The sequence below is a fragment of the Aspergillus pseudotamarii genome (assembly GCF_009193445.1).
Source record: "Aspergillus pseudotamarii strain CBS 117625 unplaced genomic scaffold BDV38scaffold_7, whole genome shotgun sequence".
Taxonomy (NCBI): domain Eukaryota; kingdom Fungi; phylum Ascomycota; class Eurotiomycetes; order Eurotiales; family Aspergillaceae; genus Aspergillus; species Aspergillus pseudotamarii.
In genome coordinates, this window is record NW_022475021.1 from 159770 (window position 1) to 183489 (window position 23720).

At 48.9% G+C, this 23720-nt stretch overlaps 9 protein-coding genes across 9 annotated transcripts; 4 read left to right on the top strand and 5 right to left on the bottom strand.

Annotated features, from left to right (window-relative positions):
* Positions 1–137: 137 nt before the first annotated feature.
* On the top strand, positions 138–1928 carry BDV38DRAFT_278898 (CoA-transferase family III domain-containing protein; the record flags this gene model as incomplete). Its single annotated transcript, XM_032058855.1, has 2 exons — positions 138–1082; positions 1143–1928. The coding sequence occupies 2 exons, from the start codon at positions 138–140 to the stop codon at positions 1926–1928; spliced, it is 1731 nt and encodes a 576-aa protein (XP_031917606.1).
* A 214-nt stretch (positions 1929–2142) lies between these two features.
* BDV38DRAFT_278899 (fungal specific transcription factor domain-containing protein) lies at positions 2143–4430 on the bottom strand (the record flags this gene model as incomplete). Its single annotated transcript, XM_032058856.1, has 5 exons — positions 2143–2650; positions 2709–3924; positions 3974–4281; positions 4335–4346; positions 4399–4430. 5 exons carry the CDS (start codon positions 4428–4430, stop codon positions 2143–2145), a joined length of 2076 nt encoding a protein of 691 aa, XP_031917607.1.
* Positions 4431–5074: 644 nt separating this feature from the next.
* BDV38DRAFT_268352 (uncharacterized protein) lies at positions 5075–6751 on the top strand (the record flags this gene model as incomplete). Its single annotated transcript, XM_032056754.1, has 4 exons — positions 5075–5272; positions 5433–5733; positions 5784–6058; positions 6107–6751. 4 exons carry the CDS (start codon positions 5075–5077, stop codon positions 6749–6751), a joined length of 1419 nt encoding a protein of 472 aa, XP_031917608.1.
* A 2107-nt stretch (positions 6752–8858) lies between these two features.
* BDV38DRAFT_296226 (major facilitator superfamily domain-containing protein) lies at positions 8859–10734 on the top strand (the record flags this gene model as incomplete). The annotated part of the gene is made up of 5 exons (XM_032062888.1): positions 8859–8919; positions 8977–9050; positions 9105–9175; positions 9229–10426; positions 10489–10734. The coding sequence occupies 5 exons, from the start codon at positions 8859–8861 to the stop codon at positions 10732–10734; spliced, it is 1650 nt and encodes a 549-aa protein (XP_031917609.1).
* A 529-nt stretch (positions 10735–11263) lies between these two features.
* Positions 11264–12209, top strand: BDV38DRAFT_278902 (carbon-nitrogen hydrolase family protein; the record flags this gene model as incomplete). The annotated part of the gene is made up of 2 exons (XM_032058857.1): positions 11264–11299; positions 11382–12209. The coding sequence occupies 2 exons, from the start codon at positions 11264–11266 to the stop codon at positions 12207–12209; spliced, it is 864 nt and encodes a 287-aa protein (XP_031917610.1).
* A 45-nt stretch (positions 12210–12254) lies between these two features.
* On the bottom strand, positions 12255–13176 carry BDV38DRAFT_189364 (uncharacterized protein). The gene is made up of 3 exons (XM_032052235.1): positions 12909–13176; positions 12748–12847; positions 12255–12687 (listed from the first exon to the last, which is right to left on the bottom strand). The coding sequence occupies exons 1-3, from the start codon at positions 13166–13168 to the stop codon at positions 12301–12303; spliced, it is 747 nt and encodes a 248-aa protein (XP_031917611.1). The 5' UTR covers positions 13169–13176; the 3' UTR covers positions 12255–12300.
* Positions 13177–13506: 330 nt separating this feature from the next.
* Positions 13507–14871, bottom strand: BDV38DRAFT_296227 (phosphotransferase family protein; the record flags this gene model as incomplete). The annotated part of the gene is made up of 1 exon (XM_032062889.1): positions 13507–14871. One exon carries the CDS (start codon positions 14869–14871, stop codon positions 13594–13596), a length of 1278 nt encoding a protein of 425 aa, XP_031917612.1. The 3' UTR covers positions 13507–13593.
* Positions 14872–15679: 808 nt separating this feature from the next.
* BDV38DRAFT_296229 (uncharacterized protein) lies at positions 15680–17527 on the bottom strand (the record flags this gene model as incomplete). The annotated part of the gene is made up of 1 exon (XM_032062890.1): positions 15680–17527. The coding sequence occupies one exon, from the start codon at positions 17525–17527 to the stop codon at positions 15680–15682; it is 1848 nt and encodes a 615-aa protein (XP_031917613.1).
* A 1591-nt stretch (positions 17528–19118) lies between these two features.
* On the bottom strand, positions 19119–23699 carry BDV38DRAFT_278906 (putative ABC bile acid transporter; the record flags this gene model as incomplete). The annotated part of the gene is made up of 3 exons (XM_032058858.1): positions 19119–20822; positions 20867–23332; positions 23391–23699. 3 exons carry the CDS (start codon positions 23697–23699, stop codon positions 19119–19121), a joined length of 4479 nt encoding a protein of 1492 aa, XP_031917614.1.
* Positions 23700–23720: the final 21 nt, after the last annotated feature.

The following is a 23720-nucleotide window of genomic DNA, read 5'->3' on the forward strand; positions in this document are numbered from 1 at the left end:
ATCTAGGCAACGTTGTATGTTAGTGGATGATATAAAGTGAGGACCGCGCCTCGTTCGAAGGTAGTAGCCACCTGTGACTTATATATTCATTGTACGGGTTTTTTTTTAATTGCATACATCTCAATCGCATGTCCACTATGGCCTTTTCTCACGAGACAACCCCAGGTACAGATGTCTACGGACCTGGAACTTTCATCGATAAGAATGTTCTTCCTGTCCCCGATGACACTCGCCGAGTCTTCGAATTTCTAGCCTCGAAGACGCCTGGATTCACCCAGAACAAAGAAGTATGGGATACCGTGCATTTCGAGGGAGAGCCGGACCCCATGATCCCTGGTCCCATCAAAGCACCTATTGTTGCTGCCGCTCTGCACGCGATGTGCGGTGTGGTAGGGAACGAATTATTGGAGCTTCGCGATAGCAGACCGGTGGCTGAGAGCAGTGTCACGGTCAACACTGACCAGGCAGGAATATGGCTTGGTTCGGTAGTGACTACGCATATCAACGGATCTGACATCCCAGCTAGAGTGCTGTCGGGCAAATTGAACACCCTCTTTGACCGTGACTTTGAACAAGGCTTCGGCCAAGGTCTCGCAAGTAGGACAACAGCGATCTACCAAACCAAGGATCCGAACGTGTGGTATCAACTTCATGGCTCGCTTGATGCTAATCGAGTTCTTGACTCGATGGGAATCGACACCAACGTCACCTTCAATGCACCGAACGAGTATTACGACTACATCCAGAAACATATCCGTCAATGGAGCCCGGATGAGCTTGAGATGCACAACGTACGTCACGGTCTCTGTGGAAGCATATGCTATAAGCCGGAATCATGGCGAAACACGGAAATGGGAAAACAGCTCGCCAAGCATCCATATGTGAACTATACACACGAAACTTATGCAGCTCCTACACCTCTACAGCTCTTGCCCAAGGTTCCTGGAGACGAGAGACCATTGGCGGGGATCAAAGTGCTGGAGATGGTACGCATTATCGCGGGCCCAACTATCGGTGTGACTCTTGCCGCTTTTGGTGCGGACGTTATCCGAGTCAACTGTAGTAAACTGCCCGATCTCAATGTAAGCTCCCTCGTTCCCCTTGATTCGTATAGACCCAAAAGCTCACTTATATAATCAAAGGTCTTGCAACTCGTCCTGAATGCTGGCAAGCGTACCATCGACCTGGACATTACTAAGCCTGAGGACATGACCCGTCTCCGAGAGCTTATCGCAGATGTGGACGTGTTCATTCAAGGATTCCGGTATGGATCGTTGGGCAGAAAAGGCCTTGGGCTGCGGGATATGTTAAAATTAGCTGCGAACCGAGGAAAAGGCATTGTCTATGTGGATGAGAACTGCTATGGCCCAGATGGCCCCTTTGCTGAACGCCCAGGCTGGCAGCAGATTGGCGATGCTGCCTCCGGTTCTTCCTATGTTATGGGTAGGTCATTGGGATATGCGGATGGGAAGTGCGTTTTACCTCCATTGCCAGTGTCAGACATGACTACTGGTGTAGTAGGTGCATTGGCGGCCATGATGGCTATTCGCGACCGAGCAGTTAAAGGAGGCTCGTACCATGTTGTTAGCTCTTTGGTCGCCGCAGACAACATAGCACTGGCAGAGGAGGTCGGGCTGTACCCCCTAGATGTGGTTCACGAGACGGCCAAAAAGTTTGGATTTGTACCATCAACTCCAGATCAGTTTGTTACTGAAATCCTGTTCCAAGTCATCGCTGGTTGGAAAAAGGGCCGGCCTGGATACCTGGATGAGGATTCACCATTGATGACCACATTTGACCAAGGGCCGTGGGGACGACAAACCTTGCTCAAGCCAATTGTCAGGCTTGGTGACGAGGCAGTAACCCCCCGGTGGACAAGCCCCCCGGTACCCAATTGCTACCACGACCGGAACATCAACTGGCATTAGAAAGCGGTTCGAATTAACAAGGAATGACGGCCATTGTATTGTTTGATTATACTAATCGATTTGTAATTCATCTTCCATTCTCACCTAAGTTGTGGTTTGAGGACTGTCACCATCAGTATACGACTAGATCGCCCGTCCTCTAAGCGTGTAATTTGAAAGCCGTTGTTCTGTACAGGCGTGGCTAGACCGTTTCCACAAACCACCCAGATGGAAACTATAATAATTGTCCATTGTCTATCCCCTCATCAGATGTGCCAGTCACCATGTCGCCCCAATTCCAGAAAGGAGCAACAGGCCATTGAAAATTCATGGCCAAGTCAAAAGTTGGATCAACCACGGGCATGTCATAATGTTGTAGAATAGAACTAACCTCCCCGGGTTGGGATGCAATGAAGCCTGGATGAGGAGGTACAGCAAGTCCGCTTGCTGGATCCTCGGTCTCGTTTGTAGAAGGCTGAGTGTTGTTGAGATGCCCCATCGATCGCTGGGAGTTGTTTTGATCGGCTCGGCTTACAGCCTTCTTGGCTGCACCCTTTAGCTCTGAGCACAGTTCGAGTATATAATCAACATATGTGCCTGGCTCTTCAGATGAAACTTTAGAGAGCAGGTTTATTGTTTCTTGAGCCATGGCCAGATCAGACATAGCGTGTTGATGAGAGGTGTTCGTTAGTAGATTCGATAACAAGGTCATTGATGCAGCGGCAGGGAAGTAAATAACGCCCCTTTAAAGGTCAGCACAAGATCGAACTTATTATAAGTGACTGGTTCTGATAACCATACCATACGAAGCAAGGCCCAAATACACTAACATGTTCTATGAGACGAACTGCAGACCTCGCACATTCCAGAGACCTCACAAGGATATCATTTATTACCTTATCCAAAGCTGAGAAGTCTTCTAAGCCTTGTGCAGCTTGCGCCATCGATCGCCTAGCAAGAATGCAGAGTTGGTAAAGCTTGGCATAACAGCAATGGTAGGCGAAGTCCAATCTTAGGATATGCTGAAGATGATAATTAGATGCATTAGAGAACGCCATTTGCGAATCGTAGTGCTTTCCAAAACATGCCCTCCATTCGAGAAGATCCTCCTCGCTTGTCCTAAGTTCTCGGATCAGATCCCGGGTGGTCTTTGTCTGAACGCTGGCGGTATAGAGACGGTCGTGTAGTCGTCGTTGGATTAATGAAAACCGCGCCAGCAGGTGGAAGTAATCAAGATGGACCCCACGGACATTTACAATTCCTAGTCCGTCATGAGGGAATTTCGAAGGTAGCGGGGTGTCGAAATCGTTCACATCCTGCACCGGTGGTCGCCCGGTTCGATGAGAGATATCCGCGTCTAGAATGAATGCGACCCAAAATGTTCTCCTCCTTTCCTCAATGTGAGATGGAGATAGTCCCAATGTCTGGTTGCGATGTAACCCAATCGACTGTGAAAGACGCATGGCCGCTGCGGCAAACATGAAGAGGGGCTGAGGGTTTGGTGTATTTTGGAAGAGGAGCGCAAGTCCTAGCATTGCTTGGACAGCAAGTAGATCCGCGGCACGCATGAAGAATTCTATGACCACGTTTAGGGCATTCCTGATGTGTCCCATTGACTTCTTCCATTCCTCACTTCCATCAGGTAGCTTTTGTGCCCTTTCCCTGTACGCGGATGCAAGCACAACATTCAGGGATGCCCACCACGAGGGGTTTTCATCGGGATTCCAACCGAACTGTTTATCCACTAGCCTCGTAAATGTAGCCTCGTCGAACAGTGGGATCATTCTATTGAAGCTGCCAAAGTATTCGCCTACCAGCTGTAGTGTGGTTGCTTTGGGAGGTAATTGCTGGAAAGTGCGCTGCCCAGGATCACCTTGCAGAATGCGAGGATACCAACTGGACAATTGCCATCTAGATGCTGATTTTTGACAAGCAGCCATCAACCCTCCGGATCGTTTTTCGCCTTCTAGCGAATTCAAGTCTTGGGCTGAAGCTATTGAGAACCCAGACGATGCTCCTTAGACGAGGTCAACTCATATCCACTCTAAGGCATAGGGCCATATTACCAAAAAATCGCATCTTTGTCCCCTCGGCGTTAATGACATACGGAGCCTGATTAGCTTCACGGTCCGCATTCGGCTGAGCATTACCTTCCTCCGGCTGAGACCGGGAAGGTGATGTAAGATAAGGCCGACTCTCTATTGCGCTAAGTTGAAAAGTAGCGCTGTCACTGGTGCCAGCGGCTGCCGAAGACGGGTCGGGAGAGTTCCTCTTGTTTCCTGATACGAATTCTGGCCTTGGGCCATCTAGAGTTCGGTCTTGTAGCTGCATCTCCATGTCTTGAACGCGCTTCTCCAGCTCCTCAACATATGCTCTGGCAGTAATTGGGTCAGAGGAGATCTGACATAAAGTGACCTTGGGACTCACCGGCTAGTTCGACTGGAGTGCCTCAGAACATCCTGGAAAGCACAGGGTAAATTGAATGCTTTACATGGTGAGCACATGGGGCGCCTGCCGTCGCATTTTGTCTTTTTACGTCGGCAGGTAGTGCAAGCCTAGGAAGACGTATACAACGATAAGCATTTTCTTTGACTTCCGAATAATACTAGGCCTAGTTTGATGATCTCGCATAGGTTAATCAAGGCTCACTTTTGCACGCCTTACAATCGTAGCACCAGGACTCCGTGCTTGATTCATCATGTTTCATTCACGCATGCGCTAAAATTTTAATTGATCCAAATGTAAGATGAGGGAATATTGAATGGATGGGACCGGAAGGCCAACGCAACCCTGGATGGAATGAATGGAGATGCCATGAAGGCTTGAGCTATTGCCTATTGGACGGATTCAGCCGAGGCGCCCATGGCCTCTGCCTGAGGCTGGTGCAAACTTAACGTGACTGTCAACCCCACATTGAACAGCAGGGGGCCACGATTCACCGCTTACTATTTCAGGCAACTGCGCATCAACCCACCAAAAATAACATCTTCATTGTTATGTGGCTTCTCCTATCCACATCCCTCCCAGTCGTGCAATACCTCGTATCTCCTGCATTGTTGCTGTTTTGCATGTTTGTGGGCTTGTAGTAACCTCCACCGTGAGTGCAGCCGCTTATGGTTGCTTATCAAATTTGTTTGTTACCTCGATTCGAGATAACAGAGAGCAGCATGCTTGGAGACGCTGAGATCCAGGCCCTCGATGATCATCTGGGTAATGTCTTGCGCGAGAACCAGCAGCATCATGAGAATCTCCAGGGGCTCTTACAGCAATTCCATCTTTTGTTGGATAACTACAACCGACTGAAAAGCGACTATGAGGAGGAGAAAGAAGCCCGAGAGAAGTATAAAAAACTAGCTAGGGGACAAGTATGTAGTTCCCGTGCATTGACAGCACGCCGTATAAAGAGACGAGCTCTGATTGAAACTAGGAACGTAATCCATTCGTGTTAGTATTGGTGGATGGCGATGGCTGCCTTGTTAGCTAAACCCTGGCCGCAATGGTGACTGTTAGTACTAACGAGACCAGTTCAAAGAACACCTTGTGAAAGCAGGGGTGGATGGGGGAACGAAAGCAGCTCAACTCCTGAATGATTCCATCAAAGAACTTCTCAATGACCAACTCGGAAGCCAGGCAGATCAATGTCGAATTATGGTTCGCGTATACAGCAACATTCTAGGACTTTCGAAGACCTTGGCCCGCGCTGGTCTAGTTGGTAATGAAGCACGGTCCCTTTCACCATTTGCCTCCAGCTTTACCCGTTCTCAGGACTTGTTCGATTACATTGACGCGGGGGATAAGAAAGAAGGTGCAGACTACAAGATCAGAGGTAGGATCTAACTTGAACTACCGCTGCACCAGTACACTCACATTATTTAGAAATGTTTCGCTTGTTTGCGGATAATAATCAGTGCAAGCATATTTTCTTTGCCGGTTGTCACGATGCTGGCTATCTCTCCTTGCTGACCCCCTACCGTGGCAAGGCTGATCGTATCACCCTAATCAAAGCGGCTTCCTTCCATCCTGAATATGATAAACTAGACCTACCAGTGAGGGAACTTTCTGCGGTCTTCACATCTACCTCCGCTTCGCCGCCTGTGGGTGGAACCAATACGGCTCCTGCTACGAGACCAGTTTGCAGGCATTTCCAAAAGGTAACCTAGCAGAATCACCTAGCGAACGCCATCTGACTGAGAAAATAGGGTATCTGCCGATATGGCAAGGATTGCACAAAGCTCCACGTATTGCCAAATCAACACTTCCCTAAACCACTTTATGATAGCCCGGCACAACCGTCGAGTTTAACCGTCAAGCTCCGGGAACAAGAATACTATTCCCGGTTTCTTCCCAGGGTGAACTCAAAACCTCAGGAATATATCGCAATCAACAAGGATGGGGAGCGAATCGACACCTATTGCCCCATGCCGTCTCAAGAAGAATGGGAGATGTATAACAAACGCTCCAAACGGCACAAACTCTGCAACAAATACCACCTTGGAGGGGAATGTGGGAACCTTAGTTGCGAGTTTGACCACAGTCCGATTGACTCGGCTTGTCTCAATGTTTTGATGAATCTCATGCGACAGCACATGTGCACTAGGGCTGCAGGCTGTCGTTCGACTAAATGCTACCTTGGTCATCATTGCCAGAAGGATAACTGCAAGGGCACTAAACCTTGCAAATTTAATCGTCAGGGTCATACACTTGACCTACAAGTTGCACAGTGGGTCATATCGATCGAACATGAAGAGGAATCACCGGTTAGTGAAGAGACCTCAGAGGCGAACTCAGTGGCGGACCCGAACAACACTTTAGCCTTCCTTATGGGAGACATGAACCAAATGTAGGCTATAGCCCTGCACTATGATCTATGGCCGCTATGTGAATAAGGTCATTCAACTACCTTGGAATTTAACTACGCAATAAGCTAGTGTGTCACCCAACTTTGGCTCGGTGGCGACTGATAACATTGTACGGAATCTATGGGAATTTACTGATATCATAAAATAAGTGAAGGAAGGATATTTGATGGTCGGATTTATTGACCCTTGTCTGTTTTTTTTTTTTTTTTTTTTTTTTTTTTTTTTTTTTTTTTTTTGGTTTACTTTTTTCGACTTGGTGATCCTTCTATCAGCAAAAAGCTATACTGCGGAACGACCTATGGCAGTGCTTACTCTCCAGACTACTGGGAGTAATCCGGCTGACAATAGCAGTATTGGTACTATCTGATAATACACTTTTTCTGTTGGACAAGGTCAATAGATCTTGGAAATGCACATTCAGTTTACTATAGCCTTGTACCCATACGGCACTTCTATGTTTCTAACATCTATGGAATTTCGACCACATGCACTCGTCTCTCAGTCGTAGCCAACACATTTAATGTATAATCCTCGTGTCTGTTGACAAGGTTAATCGGGCTTGATGACGTCGCCCTAGGACTGCAATGAAACATAGTACCAGGATACCAAATTGAATGCACGATGACCACACTGATTGTAACGGTTAGAGCATTAAAACAGAAAATAAGTGCCATTGGATTTTCGAAAGATACCCTGACCCACGGTGCATGTCCCGCGAGAAGAGCGCCCGCCTCTGTTATGACTCATGTGAAGATGTAAATAGTCCGGGTGGATCAAGGAACTCCGATCTGAATAGAACGGGAGTATCATAGACTTGTTGCATGTCTAGGAACATGTCACTCCAGTTCCAATGCTAGCTGTTGGATACGGGAGTGGCAGCCTGTGGGGCCTGATATGAAATATGAAATGCCACCTCTAAAGGTCCTGTGAATTGAGGCAAACCGCGTCTGTCATTCCATGCTTCCACAGTGCTACCAAGACCGGGGCATTGCTCGGCTGGCCGGATCAAGGATACGGCTTATACGAGGAGGCGTTGGTGGAGAGTGAATTGCATCTATTAATAACGCAATCTCGGGTCAAACGGTCGACTAACAGGAACATTGGGCGGAGTAATCCAATACTAGAGGATGCTTTCGACTTGCTTTGGCTCTGCTTTTGTTGTAATAGAGCTAGAGAATTTTATATAAATATCTATTAAAAGTGGAAACTTGACCCTAGCCCTACTATAAATCTACCAGCAAGAATATTTTTAGTTCAGGGTTTCAACACCAAACACTAAACCCTACGATCACTGAGCGGTATGCCATTCATTATCTTGGTTATCAGCTACCTGGGCTTGTAGATGTAGCCGAGGAGCTAAAAGATTCCGTCATACGCTTCCAGCATCTAAGTCAGTCATATGGCGATAAGTGCTGATCGGCAAAATACTTGGTTCGCAAATAGACGTGTCCTTCCTTGTTATTAAGGTGTACAGACTCCTTTGAAGCACAGTTCTCTCCTGAACGACCTGTTAATAAACCAGTAGCCGAATTATTAAATCACAGGCCCATACTTTAGATACAACAGGCTAATAAAGTTCAAAGCTCTCGGGTCCTTTCGCCTTGGCAGGCGCAAAAACATGCCATTGATCAGATTTCGAAGCTTATCTCCTTATCTTGGCTTATTTCCCCGCATCCGAGATATCAGACTGAGGTCACTAATAACTAAAACGAAAGAGCTGATAGAGTTCATTGGTCGTTGCTTCCAGTTTCCCTTCTCGGACAAGAGTGCTTCTTCCCCTCCTGCGGAATTGCTCCGTGTTAACTATGTCTCCGTGCATGGGAAAGCCAATTGGTGCACAGTATACCAAGGCGAAATGTAGTAGGCAACGAAGGGCCAAATATACTCTTCCCGAAGAATCGAGTTATCGGCCTAGTCCGCTGTCTCTCGTCTGCCCGATGTGCATTGCCACCAAAGGCCGTTGTATATCAGTGTCTTGTCTCCCCGATATGTACTTCTCCGTTAATTGACATGTGCCCTGCGGATTCGACGTAGGGGTCCTGTCTGTGAGCATCTCAGACCAGCTAGTAGGGCATATAATACGTCCTTTGAAATGTCGCACCAAGCTCAAGCGTCCGATCCAGCTTGGCCGCCCGGGACGGTTCAGCTTGAAGGTGAGTCTGGTACTTATTAATTCTTATTATGTCTGACCCTAAGCTAATGTCCTTCAGACTTTCCACAGGATGGTCAGACGACTGATATCATTTTGCAGCCCGCACCTAGCCATGATCCTAACGACCCCTTGGTAAGCGTCGCTGAGAGCTCAACCACTAACACGAGGCTAAACAAAGCGATGCAGAACTGGCCGACATGGCGTAAACATCTAAATTTCGGCTTAGTCTCCTACTACGTCATAATGGTATTCGCAATGTAAGTTGCTTGTGAGCTATCCCTCGAAATGTGACACGGAGCTGAGCAACCAGAATCGACGTGGCGACTGTAACCTGGGGCCCGCTAAATGCGGAGCTGGGCTTCAGCTTTGAACTCCTGAATGATAGCTACGCCGCGGGGTGCGGATCCCTTTGTATCGGCGGCGTGATTCTAATGCCCTTCGCTCTCAAGTACGGTCGACGACCCGTCTATGTATTCAGCACTATCGCTCAATGTGCCTTTTGTGTTTGGCAAGCCAAAATGCAAACGGTCGCTGATCTCATGCCGGCCAATATATTGAGCTCTATGGTTGGAGCTCTCGCGGAAGTGCTTGTACAAATGACGGTGGCTGATGTCTACTTTGTTCACCAACGCGGACTCATGAACAGCATTTATGTCTGGTTCATGACGGTCGGAGCTACACTGTCCCCACTGGCTGGTGGGTACATTGTTACCTCGCAAGGCTGGCGCTGGGTTTGGTGGTGGATGGTCATACTGATGGGCGCTGGTCTTGTTGCCTTCGTCTTTCTCTACGAGGAAACAAAGTTTTCTCCTACCCTCGAGGGTGTTGCTCCCGCTGTTGCTCCCGCTGAAATATCCTCATCTTCCAAAAGTGGAGATAAGAAGTCTCCGACCGACCCAGAAATAGAGGCCAACGTAGCACATAAAGAGGGAGAGACTCAGAGATCTCACGCGACCCACTGGATAGACCATTCAATTCCAGTAAAGCCTTACTGGCAAAAGCTGGCTTTATGGTCAACATCCCCGGGGTCGTTTGCCAGCATGGCTCGACACAGCGTCGAACCGTTTATCCTTCTTTTCACAGTCCCAGCCATTTTCTTCATGTCCGTCGTTTACGGGGCCATGACGGCCGCTGTGACTGTCTCAGTGACTACTCTCTCGTCGTACATGACCCTGCCACCTTACAATTTCAACGCCTCACAAATCGGCCTCATGGGACTGCCGCCATTCATTGGTACAAGTATAGCAGTTCTGATATCCGGACGGCTTAGCGATTCGCTTGTCCTATATCTCGCAAAGAGGAACCGGGGTGTCTTCGAGCCTGAAATGAGACTCTGGATTGCAATTGCTTTCATACCATTCGTGCCAGCCGGACTTTTCATGTTCGGCATTGGATTAAACAACGGATCCCCTTGGCCGCTGGTGGCCGTTGGGTTGGGGATTGCCATATTTGGAACTATTCCAGCTAATAGCGTAGCCTTGACATACCTTACCGATGCATATACGGATGTAAGTTAATAGAACATTGATTAATCCAGGACCAAGGGTACTAACCGGTCCCTCTTTGATAGATAATCGCAGATTCCCTCGTTGGGGTGACCTTCATCCGCAACCTCATCTCGACGATCTTCGTCTTTGCTCTGTCCCCGTGGATTGCAAGCGTCGGATTGAGTGGCTTTTATATAACCTTTGGGCTTATCCTTACTGTAATCCTGTCGGGAAATCTGGTCTTTATCTACTTTGGAAAGAGGTTCCGGGTTATGACGACAAAGAGATATCGATACTACGCCGAACGCCAGATGGATCTAAGAAATTAATCCTCGCCTCTATATACAGGCCATCACATCATCTAATCCACATTTACTCTTGCTCTTACATATCATTTACTCAACTATAGTTAGCTTACTGAATTAGCACCACAAATATCGACATTCCCTAACTTAATCCTAGTCACAGAACTTTAGTACAAAAGTAAATATACTAGATTCAGCCATCTAATCAACAAATCGGCACCCAAGGTCAATCCTTCCTCATCTTGTTAAAAGATACGCCCGGGATGACTCCACCAACGTGTTTTCGGTGTTCCGCGGACCCCAGACCCCCAATACAACCTCGGAGCAGGCAACAAGTAACATCCTCTCCCTGAAGCCGTCAAGGTTCATGCGAGTCCCTCGGCGTACGGATAGGGTTACATACGCCGCCGACGATCTAGATCCAGCGCGGAATCTATGCGCTTATAAAAGCCAGAAATGTCCATACAACAACACCCTATAACAAAAAAGCCACACTGCTCATATACACACAATTCAAAGATAAAGAAAGCCAAAAGACAGAAACAGAATCAAAATGGTTAAAATCGCCCTCATCCAACTCCACCCGGAGGTATGTCATATGTCCAACCCCTCACCTCACCCCTCAATCCTCTCATTCTCCATCCCCTAACCCTAACTCTTTCTCAACCCAGCCCCACGACATAGAAAACAACCACGCCCGCGCAAAATCGTACATCCAGAAGGCCGCAAAGGCCGGCGCCGAACTGGCCGTCCTTCCTGAGTTCCACCTGGCAGACTTCCACCCAACCCACGACCGCAACATCCGACAACGCTGCGCAAACTACGCAACCCACCTGTCCTCCTACAGCGCCCTCGCCAAAGAATACAACATCAACATCGTCCCCGGCTCCATCGCAGAACTACACACCGACCCTACCACGGGGGAGGAAAAACTCCTGAATGTAGCCTACTTCATCGACAACACGGGGAAAGTCCGCGGCCGGTACGAGAAAAAGAACCTCTGGATCCCGGAACGCGAGTTCGTGGACCGCGGAGCCACGGATTCGGGCCATGTCGCGTTTGATACTCCGTTGGGTAAGGTCGGGTTGCTGATTTGTTGGGATCTGGCGTTTCCGGAGGCGTTTCGGGAGTTGGTTATGCAGGGGGCGAAGATGGTGATTGTGCCTGCTTACTGGAAGTTGGACGATGCCGGGGTGGTGGGGAGGAAGTGGAATCCGGAGTCGGAGAGGATGTTTGTTGATGCGGCTGTTGTTAGTCGGGCTTTTGAGAATACGGCTGCGGTTGTGTTTTGTAATGTTGGGGGTGGGGAGGAGGAGGGTTATGCGGGGGCTTCGCAGGTGGCGGTGCCGTTTATGGGGTGTGTTGGGAGGGTGGAAGGGTGTGGGGAGGGGATGAGTGTTGTGGAGGTTGACATGGGGGTTTTGGATGATGCGGAGGGCGTTTATAAGGTTAGGGAGGATTTGGGGAGGGCGGATTGGCATTATGGATATCGGAGGTGAGATTAGTTGTATTAGGGTTGGGTTCTGTATGTTGCGATAGGGTTGGGTATATATGATATATAGAACACGGAATTGAGGCCGCGAGATAGGGTTAGAGACCGGCCGCTTTCCGGAATGCAGCATTCGATATAATCCATCCACCACCACTGACTCCCTCTCCTGTAAGTGGTTGTCCGTTTCCCTTAGCCAGGTCTGTCAAGAAGCGCCCGAGGTCCTTCGTCGGTGAGACACCTTTGGAATAGCATTGTCTTGTGAGGGGACCGATAGTCCCTAAGAGCATCTTTTTGGTGGCAGTGAAGTCCGGCCGCTGCATGACAGATGCCAGTGTCGCCGGGTCGTAGGCCGGGTCAACGAGCCCAGGTCTGACGGAGTAGGGCTTCAGACTAGGGTACTTTTTGGATAGAGCGATCAATGCCGCTTCACACTCGCCTTTTATCCGACCGTAGAATGGAGTGAACATTCCTGGTTCTTGTGTTGCCTGAGTCCTTGTTAGTTGCTTGATGACGAAGCCAAACACAATGCGATATATGGGACGTACTCCTTCTCCTGAAACATATACGAAGTTAAAAGAATCCGATAATCCCGAAAAGGCTTTTGCTGCTGCTAATGGATAGTCCATGGTGATTTTCACATACTCACTGTTCCATGAACGTTAGTATTGTCGGATCAGGTTATTAAAATAGTATAAATTGTACTCACTCTTTCGATACTTGTGTCTGGGAAATTCCCAACGCCCAAATACAGCCATCGGCTCCTTTTAACTTCTCTAACAATTCAGGACTGTATTCGTTGAAGTTCTTATGCTCGATCACAGTAACGTCGGGCCGATCCTCAGCGATGGGCACAGATTTCCGGCTCAAGATATACAAGTGCGATACTTCCCCCGGCGGGAGAGAAAGAACATGGTTGAGGGCGGCCGATCCGACCATGCCGGTGGCACCTGTGAGAATGAGACGCATGTTGTAGGTTAAATTGTGGAATGTAATGATAGAGAAATATAAGTAGAGGTTGAAGACCTTTGTGGGCTAGGGGCTATTTATACATCTACGGCTTACCTCGTAATTAAGTCCTTGAGCTTAATTCCGATCGATGCTGACCCGGAATTAACACCTACCAAGCCGAATCTTGAAGGCTGCCAACTGATGACGACTTCGGGCTTCCTACAACGTCACCCATTCCACGGTCGGAATATTGAAACTAATTGAGCTGCCAGATAAGCAGTTCGGCTTTGCCACTTCTCTTTTATTTCTCGGTATATAGTAGAATGTTACCTTATGGAATTATAAAACGTCTTCAAGCGTAAATTGCTCACACAGCATCAATACAACCCAGGCACCAACATCAGCGACCCCATGGGATAGAGACTTTGATGAAAGAAACTTGATCAAATGCCGGCACCAAGTAGCTGAATGGCTTCCAGAACCACTTTTTTGGACTTCTGGAGGTCTTCCGAGTGTTGGTTCCTGTCCTCTGGTGTCAGGTTCTCAAGCCACCAGGGCGCTATGTTGTCTTCCAATCGAGAAAGCGATGTTGCCTCTCTCCAACATTGTTCTTTAATGCCTTTTCTTGAAGTTTTCATTCCGCAGGCCTCGAGCCTACTCAAATATGCTTCGTAAAAAGCATCAGGCCAGTCGCCCTCATTTGCCACAGTATCATTGACAAATTCATCTAATTCAGGGAAAAACCCAGAGAACTCAAAGTCAATAATACCAGTGATCCTTGTGTGATCCGCAGACATCAAAACGTTGCGTGGAGAGAGGTCATAGTGTGTGAAAAGGAAACGACTTGTCTCATTACATATTTCGAGCTGCGGCAATTTAATGGCGATAAACGCTCTGATTGGAGCTATTAAAGGCCTATTTTCAGCAAATATATCGAGTTCCTGAAGCCTCTGGAGCCGTGCCTCAAGCCTCACTCTGTAGTACTGAAGTTGGCTTATGATAGGCTCAACAACTTTGACACCAAAACCAGGCATATATGAAGAAGACGCAATGCGCAAACCGGCAACTTCTACTGAATTTGGAGCTTCTCCCATCGTATGAGGAATTCCACATTCGAGGTTTCCAGCGCTTGCCCAAGTAGGTAGTGACTCTCTCCAGTGGTAGACTATGTCCGCTAGTTGCTCGCCGACGACCTTGAGCTTGTCCGTATCCAATTTCAACGTCGACAAGGGAACTCCAGGAAGTCGAGTCATTAGGATCCAGCCCTGAAGTTGGCCATCGGCTTCGGAATTAACCTCAAATTCCTTTTTTGCTAGGGTCCCCGCGGAAGTCAATCTGTGGATGATGGAATTCTTGCCATCAGACCATGCAAGAATCCTTGGTGACGGTATCTCGGGTACGAAATATTCAAGAAGAGACAAGCAGGACACCTCATTTTCGCTCTTCGTCTGGTCAAAGAACTTCCCGTTCAATTTCAACACCAAATCATTAACAGCCCCGTGTTTTAGACCATGTACGAGCAGGTCTTCAGGAACATATATCTTCAAAAAGTAGATGCGATTGTTGAATGATTTGCCATGCGGTAAAGGATCAATAGCCAAAATGTTGCATCCAGGAATAAGGGCATCGATTATGCCGACGATGGTTTTGCGTGAGAAATAAACCCCTTGGGTTGGGTGAGTTTCTGGGGTAGTCTCACGCGACCCTATAGTGCTCTCCATGAGGGCGGTGTTTCAATAGGAACAAACACTTAGAAAACGTAGCATCCGCTTTAGGAGGTGTGCAGTGTGTGATTTACAGCAAGGGTAGTGGGAGTTTTAGAAAGAAAGAAGTTTGTGGGCTTTACAGTAGTTTTCAAAAACAGTTCAATATAACCTCCTGCATGTTCTTTCTTGGAAAGATGCGCTAATCTTCTTTGGGACGCCGCTTCTTAATCCCAGCTGCAATAACAAAATAAGTCATTGGTATAATACCCTGACGCTTCATGGATTCCAGTAGAATCGACTGGTAGTTCCAACGATCTGGCATAATCGGCGATAGGCCTCTGAAACAGTCCGGGTTTTTTGAGAACTAAGCCCCTGCCTATCACCCTGACCCCAGATGGACCCTGAGAGGCACCAAGCGCTGCAGTAAAGCAACTGCAAGATGCAGAAGGGTGTAGTTGACACTCTGCCAGTTCGGACGTTGCTTTGTTTGCACTAACCTGCACTGTACTTGTGACATATCCCCATTGTTGTCACAATACAGAAGTGACGATATCTTGAAGATATGCATGTATACCCATTATTCATCTATTTAATACATTGTGACTCTATCATGCGTCTCCAGGCTGCTTTAATTACGTAGCTTGGTGGCGAGAGAAGCCCAATTAACCAACTTACTCCTTGATTACACAGGGTAACTAGAACATGATACGTGGCATTGATAATCTTCGATATATAGTTTACAGGTCAAGTATGAAGCACCGCTTAGGAAATGGTAGTTGGTATTGTCTGTCTTTCTATACATGAATGAACGCAATAGAAGTCTTCAGTCCACCAACGCCTCCACAACCAAATTCAAGTCCCCCTCAATCCCAATAGCCAAATTCTGCTCCTCCAAATCCCAAGGCGCACATCCAGAAGCCCCTATCCCCACCCTGATAAGCCGGAAACCAGGATTTGAAACGTCTTCCACCAGCTCCTCATTCGGCCACCTCAACACAGCCGGCGTGTTGAGCCCGACACCCAGCTCAAGAATAACAGCCCTCCTACCCTCCATATTCCTGGCAACGTCATCCATATATCCCTTCCACTTACGCTCCTGCGCACGGAAGGGCGCAGAGTTGAAATAATCCCCTCCACGCACACAGAGTGTTAGTTCGCCGCCGCAGTATTGACATGCAGGGATTTTTGTTTCATCCGTGAGGACTTGAGTTTCCGCATCAATGAAAGGTAACGCAGCGTCTACAAATGGGTCGGAAGAAAATATGGCGTCGAGTCGACATTTAGCGAAGCATTGTAGTAATCGGTATTGGCCTTGTGGGGTGGATACCTTCTCTGCTGGGAATCCATTCGCCACGAATCGGCCGTCTGCATTAGATGTACGGACGAAGTATCTGTTATCGAAGCGGGCCGCAAGTTTACGCAGGGCTTCGTAGAGTTTCGATGCAGGCCAGTTCCGGACCATGTTTAGGTGGAGGAAGTAGTAGCCCCATTTTTGGTTGGGGCTGTCCCAGTCGTTGAAGCCGAACACGTCGTATAACCGTCCTAGACCGAGGTGGAGAAACCCTGGGAAATGTTTTTGGAAAAGAGAGGTGGAGGTATAGTCAAGGCCTATGGCTGCTGAGAGACCAGCACTGGCTGAGATAATCAGGTAGTCTGCTTCTTGGAGCCAGCTTCGCGCCTTGGATATGGTAGGGGTGATGAGCGCCTTGTGTTGAACAGGTGGCCTCAGTGGGAAAGATATTTGATCGTCCAAGGATGCAAGGCTAGTCTTGAGTTCGGAAATACTCGCTTGATATAATTCGTAGTCTCGCTCCAGGAATGTGTCAAAAATTATATCGGTCACTGATGTGGTCGGGTGATCCAAGCACCATTGCACCACGGTCTCCAGGGCAATTTTGGCGGCTATGTCCGGCGGAAAGGCAAACAATCCTGTTGAGATGCAGCAGAAGGCCACGGCCTTACGGCCGTCCGGAAGTGCAGGAAGTGACTCGGTGGCATCCAGGCAAGAACTGTAACAACTTGCTAATTGTTGCTGCTGCAATATTCCAGGGCTTTTCCTAGAGTTGACCTGCGGGCCAACCGTATGCAGCACCCATGGCGCTGGTAGATTAAAGCCCGGGGTAACCTTAGCAGATCCGACCGGTTCTGGATACCCCTGCTTAAGCATTAAAGAGTTGCATGCATCGCGAAGACGTGGACCGGCAGCAGAGTGGATGATATTGTCAATACAGCGGTGGTCTGGACGAAAACAGCCGAGAAGCTGAAAGTTTGCAGCGTTAACAATTGCTGTAACGTCAGTTAATGATGTGATATCGCCTTTCCACAGAGATATGTTGATCGTCTTAGAGCTAGATTTCCCTGCTTCCATGTGATTGTTGGGCTTGAATATAATGCTCGGGGTGATCGATATAGCTGAGGTCAGCGTTGCTTTATTATTCCGATATGTGATGACTGCATCAATGTCGTCGAGGATTTCTGTGGGTAGCTCGGGGATCGGTGGCCGCTGGCACAACAGTCGTCTCATTGTCTCTAGCTGTGGCCAAGTTTCCATCTGAGAAATATAATCGGGGTTCAGTTGGTGCGAGCATGAGTGACATGATGGAGGTTGAGAGACATGGCCATGAGCCTCCTGTATGAGGTGCTGAAGCGCCCTTATCAGTCGAGAATTCATTTTGAAATACCCGATAAACGTCTGTATTCAATATTGTATCGGAGTTGGCTTGTACACTGCGGAATTGTATCAAAGTGAAGATGATGAGTGCAAGATATACACCAACACAACCAAAGTGGTCTTTTGCCCCGGAATGCAAATTAAGCTGCTATACAAGTTACAAAAGTCTTCTCTGGGAGAATTTAAAGAGGAAATTCAAAGAAAACTTCCTGACAAGATCTAGCATCGTCTATCCTTGACCTAGGGCTCCGCATACCTCAGTTTGTAAGCTTTATCAAACAGCGGAATTACGGGGATAGTGGTGTGAGCCAATCAGAATCGACAGCCGTGACAGTGCAAACAGTCAATCAAAGTGGCTTCAGCCAATAATAGTACATACCAAACATAACATACAATGTAAACATTCCGCGCTAGCCGTCTCTTAGGTCAGCAGACCCACCCGCCATTTGGTGTGTTGGAACTTGGTCTGCCTTATCTCAATATAAATTCCTATTTTAACACAAAATTTGAAGCTATTCAGAGATTTTATCTACCAATACTATATCTAATTTTTATTCTGATATTGAGGAATAAATTTTAGAGATCTATCTAGTTATTTAAAATAAAAAAAAATCAAATATTTCTATATTAATATTAGACTGGTGTAGAGTGGCATAAGTTATAACCTAACCGTTGTAACCTAGCCATAACCTAGCGGTTAGGTATAACCGTATAACTGACCCCATTAACCTAACCTAACCTGGCCAAACGCCAGTCTACTTATGTTAGAGAGGCTAAGCTCTACTGTATATAAGCTCACCTTTCACGGTTCACCTACCTTTCACCATTCTCCAGTAGATACTGAATCACTGATTAATGGCTCAGCTGTGCGTAAGTCAAGGTAGTTAGTATTAGAATAGAGCTCCCAGACCTACTATAGAGTTTCCCAGTGCTTATAAGAAAGATAACCCCTTATTCAACTTTAGTATCTATAGTAGCTATAAGGACTATCCTATGCCTGGTCCAGAGGTTTAGACGGCTGGGTTGGCCATAGGCCCATAGCGCCTCTTCTAAAGTGGTTAACACTACTACTCCCTATCAAGAAGATGCGGGCACTTGCAGCAGCAGCCTCCATGTTCGTGAGCACGCTTGTGATTTTAGGTCCTGAAGTGATGGGGAACAATTTTTTAGTTCTATTGTTCAGAATTTGGGGCAAGATTGATCCGAAATGGTATACCTAGTAGTCTCTTGATAAGGTCTATATCCTATGACTGAGCTAGAAGACCATGTCACCTAAAACTTGTAATAGTTAGTTTAGGGCTTATATTAGACTGATTAAATGTTCCAGTCAAATAATTAGTTATTTTCCTCGTGCACCGTCATCTCACATTAAGAACTATAAGCGATCCAGGGAACACTACGAATGGAAAGTAACTAATATAGAAAATAAAAAGATAAGATTTCCAGTGTGTTAAACTGGTGCTATAAAAGCATTCCTCAAGTGGAACTTTGGAAGCGACCAGGGGGGTTAATAATAAAGTAAGACAGAACGCTGGGCGTCCTATAATTAGTAATGATAAGTAAAGGATACTTCTATATCTTATTCTTTTAATTAGGGCTGACTATAAATAACCTCGATCAATTTCTCCCTCTCCGCATCCTCATCCACCATACCCCGGAACACTCCATTCCGCATCTCCATCAAATCCCTCGGATGTCCGAATTCCACCGCCGCCCCATTATCCAAGACGAGAATGCGATCAAAGTCAGCAATCGTACTGAGCCGATGCGCAATGACCAGCAGCGTAGATGATTCCCAACCAAACTTTGCGCGCAACGCCTCCTGGATCTGCGAATCGGTCGTGTGGTCCACGGCGGAGGTGGCCTCGTCCAACATGAGGATTTTGGGGTTGGCGACGATGGCGCGGGCAAGACAGAGAAGTTGGCGTTGGCCTTGGGAGAAGTTCAGTCCGCCTTGGGAGACGGGGGTTTCGAGATAGTCCACTGCGGGGGGTAGAGTGGTGGATCCGTCGTCGCTGGGTTCTGGTGAATCGAACGGTTCGGGGGTGAAGCGAACTTGTGACAGGGCGGCGAGGAGGTCGGTATCGTCGACTTCATCAAAGGGATCGAGGTTGGAGCGAATGGTGCCGGAGAATAAGACGGGGTTTTGAGGGATGATGGTGAGTCGACTGCGGAGGTGAGCCAGCTTCACCTTTGAGATGTCGATGCCGTCTATGAGAATCTGGCCCTCGCTGGCTTCCAGGAATCGAAATAGAGCAAGAGCAAGGGAGGATTTGCCTGCTCCTGTGCGGCCGACGATTCCAATACGTTGACTACCCTCAACGACAAAGTTGAGGCCCCTGAGAACGGGGGGTAGACTGGGGGCGTATTCCACCGTCAGATCCGTCACTTCGACTCGGCCGTTCGTGGGCCAGGCTGCGGGTGGGTCGATTCCCTCGTAGTTTTCGGGTTCAATGTCCGAATATTCCAGCACACGGTCGACGGCGTTCATTCCGAGCTCGACATTGGTGTAGGACCGGATACAGGGGGTCATGGCACCCGTCAGTTGGACGGCAAAACTGATCGTGAAACCAGCGGTGGCGGCATCGATTTTCCCCTGCGTCGTGACCAGGAGAGCAACGCAGGCCGCAAAGATGGCTCCGATCATACTCACACGGAGTCCAAGCCATCGGGTGAGTAGCCATTGGGTCCAGAAGGCGCGAGCATGACGATCGATGCGGTCCTGCATCGCGTGGATGTAGATGTCTGATTTTCCATAGGCACGGATCGTCCAGAGACCGGTGAGAGAAGTGTTGATCTGCTCGTAGACGGGGCTGCGACTGATATTCTCGATCCGCTTGACCTCTCGGGAGGCGATGAGGTATTGCCGGGCAAAGAAGACCCAGCAGAACGCAAGAGGGATGGTGAAGATGATCAGGAGACGATTAACAAATAAACCAGCCACCACGATACTCACGCAGACCATGCCCGTGTTCAACATGAGCGTCAAATCGGCACACAGTCTGGAATCGACTTGGTTAAAGTCGGCGGAGAATCGGTTCAGAATCTGGCCCAGAGGGACGGTGTCCAGCCACCGCAGTGGTGCTCGCAAGACGGCCTGCAGGCATTCTTGGAAGAGCGATTCGGATGCTTGGAGGGTGGCCAGGAAGACGAAACAGACCCGCAATGAACCCACGATCCATTCACAGGCGGCGATGGCGATGTAGACCGCAAGGTAGAACTTCAGACTGGGATCGATGGTGCTTTGCTCGGAGGCACCTGTGCCTTGGCCACTCCAGGTTCGCAGCCACCAGTTCTGCTCGATTAGTAGACGCAGACCAAAGGAGTGGAAATACTTACTCTACCGAGAGTCAGTGCGGTGTATGAAAGATAGCCCAATACCAGCAAACCCCATCGATGCCAGCTGCCACTCGCGGAAATATACTGATGGAAGAGTTGCAGGACAGGGACGCTCGTCCTTCCCTTTTCCTTTTGAACAAAAGCCTGTGCTTTATGCTGGCTTTCAGGCCTACTTTCTGCGCTTCGAGGTCGATCCGATTCTTGCTGTGGCATTGTTACTTGTGAAGGTTCATCACCATCTACACTCTGCAAATTCAACACAGTCTCCAGGACCGCATTATCCTGCAGTTCACTCGGTTTCCCAGCAAACTCCACCATGCCATTCTGTAGGTGAACGATATACTCCGCGTCAGGCAGACAGATCCCGACGTAATGTGTGGCCAGGATGCGAGTTCGACCTGTAGCCAGAGGCCCGGTCAGGGCATGTTTGTACAGATGCTGAGCGGTATGCACATCGACCGCGCTGAAGATATCATCCAGAATGAGAATACCCGCGCGAGAATACAGCGCTCGGGCAAGGGCGATTCGAGCTTTCTGCCCACCGCTCAGGTTGACTCCGTTGGGTCCGATCTCGGTGCGGTCTCCGTCTGGGAAAATTTCCAAATCGGCGAGGAGAGCGCAGGCGTGCAGAACTTGCTTGTAGCGCTCTGCGTGGACGGGGAGTCCGAACAGGATATTCTCTTTCACGGTTGCTGCTTCAATCCACGGTAGTTGGGCAGCATAGCCAACCGCCGAGCCGACAATCCACCGCTCGCTTGTGGTGGATACACTCCAGATGTCGTCGTGATGGGGCTGGACTGGAGCTTTGACCTCTCCGTGCAGAATGTCGCATTCCCCAAGAGTGGCAGCAAGTAGCAGGCTCTTCCCTGAACCTGTACGGCCGGAAATGATGCTCAGCTCTCCGCGGGGAAAGTCCAAATTCAGCTCTTGCAGAGTCCAAGGAAGGTAGTCTTTGGTGGCGGTTCCAGGCCATGCAACCGTGGCATTGTGGAAGCCAATGTCGGTCGATGGTGTGAGGTTGGGCTGTTTTTCAGGCGCCATGAAGAACTCGTCCAGACGACGCATACTTCCCAGAGCGTCCAGCATATTCGAAAGCAACTCCGGTATCATGCCCAGGGATATTTGAATGGTAGCCAGCACGGAAATGGCGGTAAAAGCAATCGACGATGTCAAGCCATTGTGGCGGATGGCATAGATGCCGAGCGAGCCAATTGCCAGCAGGATCGGGCCCAGCAGGTATAGCGACATGGTGGTTGCGTTCCACACAAACACCCGGCCTTGCGCCGCCAGTTCGTCCTTGCGCAGCTCGTGGATCTTCCTCTCCCACTTGCTTTCCAGGGCGGCGAATTTGACCTGCTGAATGCCCTGCAGCACCTCGGAGAGGATGGCCATCTTGCCATCTCGGGCTCCCATCAGGTCTCTGCCGGCGGCGGCATATTTCCTCCCACACAAGACAATCAACGGCGTCAGAATGACCAGATTGGCAATGCCCGTCAGCAGACTCTGCCACCCAAGGAGACTATTCAACAGCACACAGGCAACGACCAGTTTCAACGGCGCCAGCAGTAGGTTAAAGCAGAAGGTGGCAAACGTGGCAATGCGTTGGCCATCCACGGCGACCAAGTTGATGGCATTCTGCGTGTCTGCGTCCTTCTCACCCTCTCCATCTGCGGTGGTATTTGGGCTGCTGGAGCCAGTCAATCGCATCGCTTTGTTGTAGACGATGATGGAGATCTGCTCGTACACGCGCACCGAGATCTTGTTCCACGCCACCCAATACAGCCAATTCTCCATAAAGGCCGAGAGCATCATGGACGCACCGAGTGCGACAGCAATCACCGACATTTCCGCGATTTGCAACCCATGCTCACTTCGTCCTTCGAGGAAACGCAGGATCGCCAGCAGCGACAGGTTGGGCGAAAAGGCCACCACCGCCTGGATGAGACACAGCACGAATTCCAACAGGAGGTAGTGCCGATGTGCGTGAAGCAGAATCTTCCACATCGGGGCCTGGATGGCGGCTGTGGGAGCTGCCTTCCGTTGGACGTTCTCCTTGGCCTGGGAAAACGATCTCTGCAGATTCTCTGCTCGGCTGTCATGGTCCAGCTCAGGTAGTTGATCCACGTCGACATCCTTTCCTCTGCCCATGAGGATCATCACTGTCGCTGCCCAGCTGAAGGTGATTCGGCCGAGGAAAGAAGTCGAGTTTTCCCGATCGACCACGGTGCCATTCCGACAGACATCTGGACGGCGGGGGAGAAGCAGACCCAAGAGGGAGGTGAGAATCAAGCAGCTGCATTCTACAGCAATAAAAGTGGCATATACAGAGCTGGTCGGTGTCTGTTGTTGGAAGAAGAATGTAATGATTGCAATCAAACCATTGGCACTGATCTGTAATCCAAGCGAGAAACGAGCAACCGCGTGCGGTTCCAGCAGCAGAGCAACACTCTGGACCACCAAGAGAGTCTAACGCCATCAGTAAAATGCTTCTGAAACTGGTATAATATTATAATATGCATCACACCGAAATCCCAAAATGAGTCCATCCATCCTGTGTCGGGGTGACAATCGCCCGTGCTAGAGCAACACCACACGTCCCAACGAGGATGATAGCAATGGCAACCCGATGCCTCCACCGAGTGACAGCCTGGACCGCATCTGCTGCCGCTTCACCATCTCGATCTGTATAGAAATTGGTCGCAAACTGATCTTTTGCGTGAGAGAGTCGACCGAGACAACGGACAAGACTGGATATGGCTGGCAGAGCGAGTAGAAAGGCCAGCACTAATGCAGTGATGTTGCCCATCAGCAAGGAAGGGGGTGAATCCAGCATATTGCGAGTGTCATCATCTGA